Source organism: Crocuta crocuta, unplaced genomic scaffold (assembly GCF_008692635.1).
Source record: "Crocuta crocuta isolate KB4526 unplaced genomic scaffold, BGI_CrCroc_1.0 scaffold36, whole genome shotgun sequence".
NCBI lineage: Eukaryota > Metazoa > Chordata > Mammalia > Carnivora > Hyaenidae > Crocuta > Crocuta crocuta.
This window is the reverse complement of record NW_027532203.1, coordinates 4,312,449-4,327,123: the sequence shown is the minus strand read 5'-3', so window position 1 is coordinate 4,327,123 and position 14,675 is coordinate 4,312,449. Positions and strand designations below refer to the sequence as shown.

The following is a 14,675-nucleotide window of genomic DNA, read 5'->3' as shown; positions in this document are numbered from 1 at the left end:
TTGCACATGCGACAATGTACTGAGTTTGGCCTCATGGGCGTTGTTGGTGAACTCAGAAAGGGAAGTCTGATGGGAGTTGGAAAACTCAAACCTCAGCTTCACTACCATGAGCTATGAGGCCTTATGAAGATAAATTAACCTCTCTGAACCTCAGTTTTTTAAATCTATTGTGGTAAGCTGAATAATGGGCCCCCCAAAGATGTGCCTGTCCCAGTCTCTGGAACCTGCGACTTTGTCACTTACACAGTACAGTGGACTTTGCAGATGTGATTCAGTTAATGATCTTGAGATGGAAAGACTATCCTGGATGTCTGGATGGGCTCAGTGCCACATAGGCTTCTATGACAGAGACACAGGAGGATCAGAATGAGAGAGAGAAAGAGAGAGGTGCTGACAGAAGTTTGGGTTGGAGTGATGTGAGGGAGGGGCCATGAGCCCCGGAATGCTGGTGCCTCTAAAAGCTGGAAGATGCAGCGACAAAGTCTCCCCAGAACCTCCAGAAGGAGCATGGCTCTTGAAGACACCTTGACTTTGTCCAGTGGGACCTAGAAAATTCAACAATAATGGTACCCACCTTGTAGGGCAGCTGGGGTAGATTAAATGAGGCAGCATAGGTAAAGCACTTCACAAAGTATCAACCCAGTAAATGCTGGGTAGCTTTTCCATGAGTTTTCAGAAATTGCATTATCACGGCCGGGAGTGGATCCATTTGGAAGTGGGTACAGCTCTCCCAAAAAAAACTATGGCAGAGCACTTAAGAATTGCTGAATCCAAGGTTATACTTCCAAGTCCTCTATCTTAGAAAGGTCTGGGGCCCCAGGGGTGAGCTGTTGCACAGACATTGGACTGAACTCCCACGTTCCAGCCCTGCACAGTCATGTTCTTCGTGGCGTTGGCAGGACTGTGAGTGTACTTGAAGCACTCTTTTGATGATGTGGCATCGGAGATGGGAAAATGTCACCAAGCTGTGTGGCTGTGAAGTGGGTGAAGACTCAGAGGATGGCACTAACAAATGGCTGGGTAACAAATGGGTGGTGTATAACTCTGGTGACCTCATTTGATAATTTCCTGATCACTCGTGTTGATCCCCTCATAGATTACTGCCATCTTCACAGGCTTCATTTTGCATTAAGAGACTGAATATACAGGGGCACCTGGGTGGCTCAGTTGGTTAAGCGTCCAACTTTGGCTCAGGTCATGATTTCATGGTTTGTGAGTTCGAGCCCTGCATCAGGCTGTGTGCTGACAGCTTGGGGCCTGGAGCCTGCTTCCGATTCTGTGTCTCCTTCCCTCTCTCATCAAACTTTGACCCACAATCAATAGCAACCAGGCCAGGAAACCAACCCATTATGTATAGGAACCAGGCCAGGAAGTTGACCTGTTCTCTATAAATCACACTGTAGGAAGTCAGACTTCTGTCTCTAGTAACAATCTCGGAAGCCAATGACTCCTGAAACAATTGGCCCCAAATGGCCAGGACCTGATTAATAACTGTCAGCTTCCCTGATCTTTGTCCCCACCTCCAACTGGGGACCAGCCAGAGAAAGCCAACTATGCTCTCCAACTAATCACATAGGATGCTCACTTCTAGTTGGCCCTCCTGTGGCTTCCCCTTGCCAACAGCCTCCAATCAGGGCATACCCAAAGCCTTACATTTTTCCACTGTAAAACTTTCCTTCTGCCTACCTTTGAGTCTCTGCCAAATGCAAGTGATGGTGGCTGACGTCCTTGCTATATATAACTGGCTCTGGATAAATAGCCTTTGACTCTTCTCATTTAGTTGGTCTTTGTTTATTTCCATACATCATACAACTGGCAAGTATGGATTTTGGGGTGAGAACATGCTCTGTGCTCCTGAACAAGGGCAAACTGGTCACATGTGATTGGTTCAGAGCAACAACAATTGTGTCTTCATGAAGACAAAGGCCCTTCTTGGTTTCTGTCTTTGTGGAGCCTACATGGCTTCCCCAGACGTAGGAGATGAGTGTGAGGAAACAGTGACTAAGTTCTGTTTGAACTTGAATTACTTATGGTACCATTGGGCAGAACACAAAGGAAGTAATTAGTGAAGGCAAAAGGGAAAAGTCTAAAATTAGAATTTTATTTTTAAGTAACACTTGGGAGAGAACAGTTTAGGAATGAAGACAACATATTTCCCTAGTCCCCTGCACACAGATCTCATTTTAAAGAAAACAATGAGAAGGTAAGTTTTAAGTGGTGTCATAGGGAATGTTAGAAGCTAATGTTACTAATCTAAAAGCTATCAGGGCAAGGAAATATCCAGGTGGTTATGGGATAGAGATATTGCAGGAACTCCCTCCAGACATCTCAAATTGTTGGTCTTTGAAAATAAGGTCCATGTGCAATGTTCTCTGCAGTGTCATTGTCAAGATCGTTACTAAGTTTATAGCTAGGCATTATCAAGATGGATTCTTATGATGTATACCTGGCTCCAAGGACCACAGTTGATTATTATCCAGGGGGTAATTTATCATCCTCTCTCTGTCTCTGTCTCCGTGTGTGTGTGTGTGTGTGTGTGTGTGTGTGTGTGTCTGTAAAGAAAAATGAAAAGTCAAGGTTTGGTAATGATTAAGAAAATTGTTGACATGGTGGTTAATTACAGGAATTTGCTTCTTGATTCAGTTTCTTTATTTAAATTTTGTTTTAATTTTTATTTATTTTGAGAGAGAGAGAGAAAGAGAGACAAAGGGACAGAGTACGAGCAGGGGAGGAGGCAGAAAGAGAGGGAGACAAAGAATCCAAAGCAGGCATCAGGCTCTGAGCTGCCAGCACAGAGCCTGACACGGGGCTCGAACTCACCAACCATGAGATCATGACCTGAGCCAAAGTTGGACTGACTGAGCCACCCGGGTGCCCTGATTCAGTTTCTTAATGTAAATGGTTACTCTGTCTTGTAGATATTGTGGTTTATTGTTTTCTGTGGCTGCACAGCTTTTAATGGTTTGGAATAATAAATGTTTTCTATTTGACATGCCTTCACTACTCCTGCACCCCCACTATTTTGGTCTCCTTCCCGTCACTGTCCCCAGTGGCTGGTGGAATGCAGTGGGCCAAATGGTACGTACGCCCTGTTGAATGGAGGAGAAACCTAAGACTCAAAGAGGCAGAATACTTTATACAAACTTACCCTTTTAGTAAGCCAGAATTCGGGTCCCGGGTCTTCTGACATCAAATGTTTGAAGCTCACCAGTAGGGCCTGCAATACTTTCATTGAACACAGCGCAGTCTAGTTTCCCCTTCACTGACAGCAAATGTTTCAAAAGCAAGAACTCTTCTGGTTATGTCTAGAGAGAAAGAGGGGAGTTTAAGAGAAAGGTGCTTTCCAGCCTTAACTACTTAATTAGCAGCAACTGGGGGTAGAACGCGGGGGAGGGGGGTGGGGAGCAGGTGGAGGAAGGCATTTCATAGACAGTGTCGTGTGTGAGCTGTAAAAAGCTGTACTTGAGTTCAGAGACGCGACGTCCAGCCACACGTGGCTCTTGGCACCTGGAATGTGGCTAGTTTAAATCGAGAGGTGCTCCAACTGTCCATCCACGCCGATTTCAAACTTCACTTTAAAAAGAACGGAAATAGCCTCAATCGTTTTTATATGGATTAGAAGTTGACATGATACGTTGGGTTAAGTTGAATATATTATTAAAATTCATTTTATGTATTATTTTAATTTTTAATGGGACTACTAGAAAATGAAAAATCACATCTGTGGCTCACGTTTTATTCCTATTGGACAGCTCTGGTCCAGAAGTTTCCCCTTTGGATAAGAGTCACTTGGTAGGTGAGGGTAAGTGGGGTTAGGAGTACAGCTGCGAGGAAAATAGAAAAGGGACTCTTGCAGCAAAGGGCCAGAGGACAGCTGGTTCATTGTGCCCTTGGGAACAGGGCCCTTCTTATGCAAGACATTAAAGAAGTGGCAAGACTTCCATGTGACAATTTCAAAGGAAACATTTTCATTTCTGCAACCTAGTTTCTTTCCTAAACTCCACCCAAGGCAAAATGGATTATTGCTTCCTGGAAATGGGACCAGGGGACTTGAAAGTGTTTCATATTGAAAACAGAAAAGCCCAAGAAGAAGAAAAATAATTACATTTCTAAAAGCTTTTAGAACAAATGCTCACTTGTGAGAAATAATTTTCCTATAAATATTTTATTCCTCCTTTTCTTTCTTTTGTTCCCCAGCTGAGGATTTCCACATGGATATAGGAGGTGATGTTCCCCTTGGGAGAGAAGATCAAAGCCAGTCTGGGTCTACTTTCCACTGAGTTTGACGTAGTCTTTGCAGCTAGCTTCTGCTCTTGCCTGCCTGCCTGCCTGAGATGAAATGGGCCCCAACTTTGGAAAAACAGAGAAAGAATGCAGAGAAAAATCCATAGCTTCATAAGCACCGAAGCCAGCTGTTTCAGAGAAAGATCCAAGGCTTGGATCCTAGAAAGGCTTGGATCTCTTAGAAAGAAAGACATGCTTATTGTTTGTCTATGGGAACCTGTCCCTAAACAGCCAATTTTGAAAGACAACATTTAGTAATGTAAATAGCAAGTGACTTCTTCCTGATTGATGCTAAAGATGTGTCCAGAAAACAATGAGTCCATTAAATGGGACTTAATAAATATTTTTAAAAAGAAAAAAAAACAAAAACAAATAGGCAAGGCACTAGAACAAGTTTCCCTTAGGCTGAAGACTGGGTCTTAATCACTCCCAAACTCCAGAGCCCAGTCCCCCGCCTGTGCTTGGAATGGAGTTCCACAAATGTCTGTTGGATGACTGGATCCATTAATCAACCCAACCAAAGAGCTCTGAACGGGAATGCTGTGTCCAAGGTGCTTAACCTGGAAAACAGGGAAATAAGATAGAAAAGAAGCTAGGGAAAGAAGAAGCTAGGGAAAGACCTAACCTTGGGAACAGATTGTAAGTTAGATTTGGTTGACGTGTTGAGATGATAGTAAATATCTAGTTGCTCATGGATAACAGGTAGCTGAGAAGAGAGACTCAAGGTTATCTTTGATGATCAGCAGCATCGAGTTAGCTCTTAGCTAAGGAACCATGATCATATTTGGTGTAATACTATTAAGGAGACGTTGATACATGGGGTGTGTCCATGCAGGAATATATGTTTGCTGTCTTTGCATTTAGGGGCCTGATCTACAGCATGGGTAGACTTGTTCTGTGTTACCGCTGGGAGACAATTCACCATGGGTTTCTCATGTTTCTGCGCATGTTGCAAGCAAGGCATTTGACTTCTTTGTTCCATACTTTCCAGGGCTGTTTGTATAGCAAAGACAGACACGGTGCCTTCTTCCAGAGCAAAGGGCAGACATGCTTACTGCTCATTATAAATGATAGGAGTTGCCTAAATTCCTAAACTGAGAGTTCCTCTCCTGTATCACAACCCACTGTGTGCGCAGATGCCTTCTGGTCCTTTTCACATACTCTTGTGGGAATCGGTGCTTAGGGACCAGGCTCAAAAATGCTGATACTCTGACTACTTCAAGTGCTCTCAGTAATAATCTGTCCTTTGTCTCTGACCCAGGGATCTCATGTTTTCGACCAGCATCCATTAAATGGTGGCAAGCAGACTTGTTAGCTTTCAAGCAGGGAAAAAATATCAGGCTCTTCAGAGTTTTGACATTCCCTCTCAGAGATTCTGACTCTGGGTCCATGGAACCATAGGAGACCCTGCAAGGAGGCTGTAATTAAAGTCAGCTCAGAGAGTTCTTCTCTAGGGGGTGAGAAAAGAGAGAAGAGGCCTGATTGCTTTGGGGACATGCCTTTCATCACGGATGTGGGCTCAGATATTTCAGCAGTATAAATTAAGAACAGTACATGGGCAGGCAACCACAGACAGAGAATTAAGTAAGAGAAGGTGGGCAATGAGGCTGTGGGTTTTTTTTTTTTATGCAAAACAAACAAAAAATAATTTTTGCATAAATTTGCAACAAATAGAAAATATTTTAAATTGAGAGCCTCTTATACTTTTCTATAACAAAAGGAAGCCAGTGCATTTAAATGAGTTTTTGTGACCTTAAGGCTTTATTGTTATTATCTTTTGTTCCTGGAATGAGTAATTATTGCAATTATTATTACCCATTTACCTACCTCCTTGGTGCTGACAGAAAGATTTATTTCAATACAAAAGCCCTGCTGGGTCCTGGAGGGAGGGAGTGTATCTTCTGCTCTTCCTTCCCACCCGTCTTCCTCTTCTGCTTTAGAGCTCTCAACAGAGCCCCGAGGAGGTGCTGAGAGGTGCTGGTGTGCCACTAAAAATTTGAAAGACAAATTCCACCCTTACCCATGTTTGGCATTTAATTTTTCCAATGTAAATGTAAACAGTTGCAAAGGATTTAATTTGCAATGTGTTGTTAATAGAATGGGAAAGAAAAGTGTCCCCAAACTGCCAATGGTAGAATATTTTTGTATGACGATGAGGTCGTCCCTTCCATGAATTATGATTCCTGATAAAATGCTTGAGTAATTTCCAGATAGACTTTAGTGGGACGAAGAAGTCCTGAGAAGACAGGGCTCCTCACACAGCTATCATAAAAGGCAACAGTCAGAATCTGGCCATTCTTTGGTTACGGCACCATTTCTTTTCTTGTTTGGAGGTCTCTTCCAAGAGAGAACCCCTGATTTGAAATAGAATTTTGACACATATTTTCAAGCTTGTCTGAAAAGATAACAATTGACATTTAAAAACAGGGGGACCTGGGTGGTGAAGCATCCCTTCAGCTCAGCTCATGATCTCATGGTTTGGGAGTTCAAGCCCCGCATGAGGATCTGTGCTGACAGCTCAGAGTCTGGAGCCTGCTTTGGATTCTGTGTCTCCTTCTCTCTCTCTGACCCTCCCCTGCTCATGCTCTGTCTCTCTCTCTTTCTCAAAAATAAATAATTAAAAAAAATTTTTTTAAATACATTTGTTCTTTATAGACTTGGAATCGAAATATGACAATGATTTGATACTCAGCATCATCAAAAAAAACACAGGGACAAATTACTTATTGGACACTTGGAAATATTACATTGTTCCTTTTCCCTCCAAAATTCATCTTTCTACCCCTCCGTTTTATCCTAATGTGATATTTCTTAAAACTGAAAGTTTGAAATTAATTAACTGCCCATAAATTTCTACCACCAAAGCAAGTCTATAAATTTTTGTGACATAAGGCTTTACAGTTTTGTTCCTGGGTTGAGTAATTGTTACTATTATTATTATTACCCAATTCTTAAAGATGTACAAATAGGTTATAAATTTTGATAATTATTAAATATAAAAAATTAATTTATTGGCGGTGCACCTCTTACCGAGATGAATGGGGCTGGATTATTCTCTTCCGCTCCCTCCCCGCCAAGAAGGACATGTATTCCTAAACAGAAATTGCCTATTACTAGAAAAAGCTAGATTCACCATCAAGTCTATTCTTGCTTTTTGTTTTTATGGAAGTAAGCTCTGAGCAGTGTTGTTCACCTAACGACATTTGTGTGGTGTCTAAATGGGGTGTTTCTCGATCAGATGGAGGCCCCCAACATGAGGCGATGATAATTGGGTGGAAGCCGGTGGCACGGGAGGTGAAAGAATTCACCAGGGGCAGAACAAAGGCGATAGAAGTTTCTAGAGAACACCGGAAGGGAGCAGTGTGCAGGACAGCAGAGGAGAGAGAGGCTGTCTTGTCTGCAAGGACAACGTTTGCCTGGTTGTAAGTAGCCTATTGGTCAGTTAGGGCCTATGGACATTTTCAGGTGAGTCGCCTGATGGGCCTGTCTGGATTCAGCCAGGTGGGTGCCCTGGGCCCTTCTGCCTTTCACAGCTCAAGTCTGTCTGCCTAAAATCGGCCTCTGCTATTTGGTGTACTGAACAACCTTGTCATCAAGGTAGGATATTAGCTTTATTTTCTGGGGTTGTCCTTATGAATTGGTACAAAAGCATTCATACTCCACTTGGTTTTTTCCGTGCCCAGTGGGATGCATATTTCACAGTCGTCCAAACTCTGTCCTGTGAGCACAGACATGGAACAGAGTGATTCTTCAGGTAAGGATAAGGGTCTTGTATTACCACTTACCCAATTCAGTTTCACACTCCTTACCCTACTGTATTGTGCATAATATTTAGAAATAGATGTCCCTACCAACCAGAAGTTTTCATTAAGAGTCCTGCTGGTTACAACTGCAAGGTTGTTGTTTAAATAGCCATTAGACATATCCAGGCTTGAAATATATACCATTAATGGTAAATGTCTAAAAGAGTGCTGGACTTTGAGGTGTTGTGAAGTCTCTAGAATCTACGCATGCCCCAGAACTTAAACCTGCTTCTCTTTTATTGCTGAAGGTCCTTCATGGAGGCATCGCCTTGACCCTACTAAAGGTCCCACTTGTTTCCTTTCCATTCCCCTGTGGTCCTGGCCACTCTGAAAACCTTCCTGATCCTGTCTCGGGAATGTTTTGCTCCTCTGAAAATTCCTCCTCCCTCCCATCCTCGCAACAAATGTCCTTTGTCCTGTAATAATTAAAAAAAAAAAAAAAATCCCTGAAAGATCCAAATTGAATAACAATAAAGATCTGATTGGAACCTTCATAAGCCTGACAATGTAGAATTGTATTTCTTAAAAAGTGTGTAACCACATTTGTCTGAGCTGCAAAAGACACCACAGAATAAGATCAGAATAGAATTTCAACTGACTCCCTAATTTCCTTAGGATGGCTTGTATTTCAAGCCTTTCCTGTTTTTTTCTGATAGAGTAGGTGTACATTACTAACTATAAGTGATAAGAAAGTATAAAAACAGCCACTGCCCTAAAAGTACAATTGACATTAGCACTGAAGTTCACATTTATAAATTAGTCATTTTAGCATACGTTTAATTATAACATAGGCTACTTACTTACATTTAATCCTGATTATTTTTGCTCCTCTTGATTTGTAATCACTTCCTAATTTCCCATATTGGGCCAGGACTAGGTCCTTAGATGATAAACAATAAACATTTACCAATGAAATAAAAGTCACATGTAAATGGAACGTCATATCTGAATATTCAGAGATAAGTAAGCTGGGGCAGAGAATGTTGGTTTTTTTGGGTTATTTTTTTCTTTACAAGGTGCTTCCTTAATTTGAAATGTGACATTACTTCAAATCTTAAACTGCAAGGATTTCCAGCCACTGAAAAACCTGAGATGAACTGTGTGCTATGGAGTATGTCAGCTGTCATTTGAGCTTTCAGAGTGCTTGTGCAGTGAGCGCGCAGGAGGACTGAGGTGGTTCCTGGGTGCTTTTCTCCTTGTGTGTGCGTTTTGTTAATGTTTTTATTCATTTTTGAGAGAGAGAGAGACAAGAGTGCGAGCAAGGGAAGGGCAGAGAGAGAGGGAGACACAGAATCTGAAACAGGCTCCAGGCTCTGAGCTGTCAGCACAGATCCCGATGCGGGGCTCGAACTTGGGAACTGTGAGTTCATGACCTGACCCGAAGTTGGATGCTCAACCAACTGAGCCACCCAGGAGCCCCTGTGTGTTTTGTTTGTTTGTTTAATTTTGAGAGAGAGAGAGAGAGAGAGAGAGAGACTATTAAGCAGGCCCCATATTCAGTGTGAAGCCCAAGGAAGGGCCCGATCCCCCGACCCTGGGATCATGACCTGAGCCAAAATCAAGAGTCAGATGCTCAACCAACTAACCCACCCAGGCACCCCTCTCCTTGTGGTTCTTTGTAGAGAGCCCTTGACCCCAATTTGGAAAATGTGTGTGTTCTATTTAACTCTGACCTTGGCCAACATATAAACCAGTAATTCAGGTGTGAATCCCTTCTCAGCACAAGATAGGTGGGAACGGTTCTCTGTTGTCTGACCGCAAAATAATAGAGACATTGAAAGGAAGAAGAAAAAAATGACAAGTTGAGGCTTTTATATACGTTCATTGCTTCTAACATGTTTTTAAGAACAAGAAAAATGCAACAACTACTCTTAGAGCAAGTGAAGCCACAATACTGTACAGTTTTGGGGGCAGGTGGCCAGGCACATTTACCATTAAAACCAGATAACAAAACCCCACAGCAAAGGAAAACCAGCCAGAAATTAGCCCCCGTGACCTTTTTTTTTTTTTAACATATATACATTTTTAGAATACTCTTCAAATCCTCTTTGAACAATAAAAACAACAACAACAAAAGACAGTCTTTATATTAAAATGTCCATGTTCTTCATTGTTAACTTCTAAAGCAGCTTGGAGGATGTCGCTACTTGGAGTGTACTGCAAATTGACTCCACTAAAATGATCTTGGTAGGAAAGCAGCACAGGATCTGATATTCCATACTCATCGCTTTTGACAATGTAAACGTTTCAGAAAATAGTATTTCGCTTAAACATTAGAATCATTCGAAGGTCTGATCATCCCGTTCCCTGAGGCCTGCCAGGGAGGTCTGGCTTCAAGGAGGGGCACCGGCCTCACTGCATTTCAGCAAGAATCCAAAGGACAGCCACGGAAAGGGCCCTGTGGGCAGGAGTGCGCTTGATGGATCCATGTCACAACAGACCACGGACTGCGACCCTCTAAAGGTCAAACCATCAAGGCCAGAATTTAATCCCCTGGTCATTTACCGTTTGGATTTTCAACTGAATGAATCTCATGGGTTTAACCAAACACGTATGTCATCCTAAATAATGGGAGTTAGATTCTGATTTGCCCAGGGACCAGTAAACCTTCAAGGAACAAGGTCAAAGGGACAACAGATATATGCTTCACAATAAACAATTCTGTTGACGAGGAAATGCACAAAACTTGGTTGAAGCAAAGCTCCTCCCTCAGTGGCCAGCAGCCCCAGGGGTTTTTCACGTAGCTGAGACCCAGGGATTCTCTCTCCTTCCCGGAAATGCTTTTAAAGAATTGAGACAAACATCCCAAATGGAAAAAATGACAATTTTTTGCTAACAAATAGTGTAGAGGCCAGAACTAAATACGACTTTTAAAAAAATGCTGAGATGCATGTATTTCTTTAAAGCAGCTTTCAAAATATCAACCACAGCATTAAACATGGAACATAGTACATTCTGAAGTTAATACAGATAAATGGTATATAATGCAATAATGCCACATTGACTCCATAAATGTCTCAAAGCTGATTCTAAACTTGAAAAAATATTTTCTAGTTTAATCGCTGGAGATTTCACTTCTTCACTACTTCTCTAGAGTTTTCAGCACTGATTTTTTTTTTTTTCCTTTTTTAATGCCCCAGGAGGAAAAGATAAATTCCCACATTCCACACCTGGAACTTTTTTTTTTTTTCCTCCCCTCTGTCAGGTTTTCAAAAAAAACCCCAACTACAATAACAAGATAATGTTTTACTTCGTAATCCCATAGACATAGGTCAGTGAATCCATGACACCTCATTTCAACGCTTTCTTTAGGATTTATGACCTTCCCCAAAGTCATTTAAAGCCTTGCTTTANAGGCGCCGCGGCCACACCCCCACACCCGCGCTCCGGCCACGCGTCTCCTGCCCGCGTCGTCTTCCAGTGGCTGCATCACCGCCCCCCTCGGCCGGGCAAGGCGCGGTGCCTCTGTTTCCTCCCGTCCACAGCGATCAACGTCTTAAGAGCCTTGGCTTGCGGGTTCCCCGCCCCACGAGGACAAAGGGCGCCAAGTGGGGGGCCCAGGGTCACGGGCCCAGGCCGACGGCTGTTCTTTCTGGACAGTGGGCTTCTGGGCTCTGTGGCCTTGCAGACCTTCGTGGACCGCACTGCTCGGTTTACAGCCCCTTCGCGCAGGCCAGCGAGTGCCCAGGCTCCGGTCCGGGGCGAGGCCTCCGAGCTGGAGACACGGGGGGCCTGCAGGCCGTGGCCTCTCAGGGGGACGCAGGCACTTGCGGCGGCCTGATGCTTCTGGGTAAGTCATCAAAACGTTCACGTCCTCGCATTCCAGAGGATTCGGTTTCATACACAGACAGAGCCAGTATTGGGGGGGAGAGTGTATCCAAAAACGTATGAATGTACACATCAGGGCTTAAGGTACTGGATGCTATTGGATAAATTGCTAGAATGCTTCTCGGCACAATTGGTAGCTTAAAAAAATACTTTCCTGTGGTTTAACGGCATTTTCCCCATCACGGTCCTTGGGGGCGGAAATCTCGGTGGATACCAAGTCCATCTGAAGTTGCCCAGTTTTTTTCTTCCAACTGGGTCTGTACCATGTGAACCATATACAAAGTGTCTGCTCTTCAGGCCAGGGAAGAATGGACTTCGCCGCTCGCCTTTCCTCTCTTAGTATCGCAGCCCCCACGGCAAATAAATGCAAGGAAAATGAACACCTTCTTCCTAACTCCCAACAGCCAGACACCCGGCTTCTGGAACAGTCAAGTCCTTTGTCAGTTTGTTTGCTCTTCAGATGGTGAGTCAGTCCAGCCAACAACATGGAAAAGAAATCCGAGTTTACAGGCACAGGAGCCCCAGGTTGGAGCTGGCCAGGGGGTGGGGGGCTTGGCAATTAGCGGCAAGGTTTCCCAAAACAGGAGGTTCGACGGGACTGTCTTAAATAAATAAATCTTTTTTTTTTTTCTTGATAATGTAAAAAATAAATGGTATTTCCCTTTGGCAGTAAATAGCTGATTCGACGCTGAGCCTGAAAGCTGTTTTTGTTTTGTTTTAGGTTTTGTTTTTAAGAGACCACAGCTTCGTTTCATGGTACGTCACTGGCGATGCATATATTTCTACTGCTTTAGTGAACCTTTTGCATATTTGTTTGTGGCAGGTCTTCTGACTTCACTTGTGGCCCAGGTAGGCACCCAAGGTGACGCAAGCCCCCACCAGGGCCAGACTGAGCAGGGCCTTCAGAGAGAGCCAGGAGAAATCAAACAGAGGCTGCATGCTGGGGCCGTACAGTTCCACAAAGGCATCCTGTGGGGACGAGAGGGGGAGAAAAAAGAAAGAGAATTAGAGAGAGAGAGACAGGAGGCAAACCTCCAGGGGGGTGGCATCCAGCCAGAGGACTGAGGCATCTTTGAAAGGCATGGGGAAAAATAAAACGCTCTTTCGGGGCAGTGATTCAGACCCACTCTTCTTACTTTCATTCGAGAGGTAGTCACTGAGGTCCCGTTGATGCGGCCAGTACCGCAGAGACACAGCAGCGAGCGATGCCGACGGAACATTCCTACTTTACCAATCTTTTATCTAGTCACGGGCCACGGACAGTAAACAAAATAAGTGTATCACAGGGTGGAATCGAGATTTCTAAGTGCTAAGGAGAAAAATAAAACAGCAAATGCAGTTGGAAAATATTGGAGGCTTTGCAATTTTAGCTGGCATGGCCATTCCTAAAAAGAAGAAGAAATACTGAGTATGAGTCTGCTCCTTTATTGAATGCTTTGCTGTATGCTAGGCACTTGGGATAAATGTCTCAAATGCATCGTTTTATTTATTCTTCGTGCCAATATTATGGAGTCATTTTATCTGCTTCTGTTCTGAAGAGGGGAAAACACTGGGGTGGAGGGGGGGAAACGCAGAGGTTAAGGGATTTGTCTAATCAATGGCAGAGACTGGATTCGAACCCAGATCCACACCAGTGCTCTTCAGTCTGCTGGTGCCCTCGCACGGCTCACGGCAGCTCTGTCCGGGGTGCTGCTGCGGTGCACACAAACAGGGTGGCCTCCCCTGGTGGCATGCCTAGCCTCTGAAGTAACAAGAGTTCTCCCCGGGTAAAAAAGTTGTCGCGGGGTTTCTTCCGGGCTGGATGACCACAATCCTGGATTTAACTCAAGTTGTGCACTTTGCAAAGCACATGGTCACTTCTGGTCAGTTCGTGACGCGTCACTGCAGACACAGGTCCCTAAGAAAAGAAGATGGCTCCTCCCTTCCTTTTGCTGCATCTAAGTCGGGTCTGCAGTATGTCATAACGACATTCTCTGGACTGTTCCGGACTGGATCAATCACTCGCTGCTCATTTCTTAAGTTTGTTGGGGGACGTTTGTTGGACCCCATGAGTATCTGAACAACTCTCTTACTATATCTGAACATATAAAGCGGTAAGCGAAATTCTTTTCGCTTGGTCTGATTTATTCAGACACGAAGAGAACAAGACCTAGTTCCACATTATTCCCCACAACGTGGCCTCACGGCACACGATTTCATTACGTGAGACAGCAACACGCCCACCCTTCTGGCTTTGCCGTGTGGAGGTGGATGGGACGGTGTTCAGTGTTTTGGTCTGTGTAGGGCAAGTACTGCACGGAAGAACCAGCTATCAGCTTTGTCTCTCCGGAGCTGTTCATGATTTTGTTATATGTAGGTTTTTATAAATATTTGTTCAATTCGCACTTAAAGTTTTCTGAATTCAGTCACTGGTTGGAGTTCTGTCTTTGGCCCAATGCTTCACCAGAAGCTTACCTTCCCTACTTGAAATTATTCCTTCTATACATGACAACCTTTGGGAATCTTAGTCCTGAAGGTGAGAGTTTAAGACATCATTAGGGAAACTTCCCATGTTATTAAACATAGATCGGCACGATTATTCTTCATGACTGTATAATATTCCATTGCACAAACGCTGTACTTGATTTAACTGATGATCTGTTTGAAACCTTTGCTGTCATAAATGATAATATGATACATTTTTGTACACAAATTCCTGTACAGTTCCTTTTTAGGGACAGATTCCTAGAAATGAACCCAGTTGATCTGTCATCACATTTG

General features: G+C 43.6%; 1 protein-coding gene across 1 annotated transcript in view; it reads right to left on the bottom strand.

Annotated features, from left to right (window-relative positions):
- Positions 1–11,447: 11,447 nt before the first annotated feature.
- Positions 11,448–14,675, bottom strand: part of BCL2 (BCL2 apoptosis regulator) — a 185,758-nt gene continuing 182,530 nt past the window's right edge. The window contains exon 3 of the mRNA XM_077777658.1: positions 11,448–12,884. Within this exon, the coding sequence (XP_077633784.1) occupies positions 12,750–12,884 (135 nt within the window). The 3' untranslated portion in view covers positions 11,448–12,749. The remainder of the gene's footprint in view (positions 12,885–14,675) is intronic.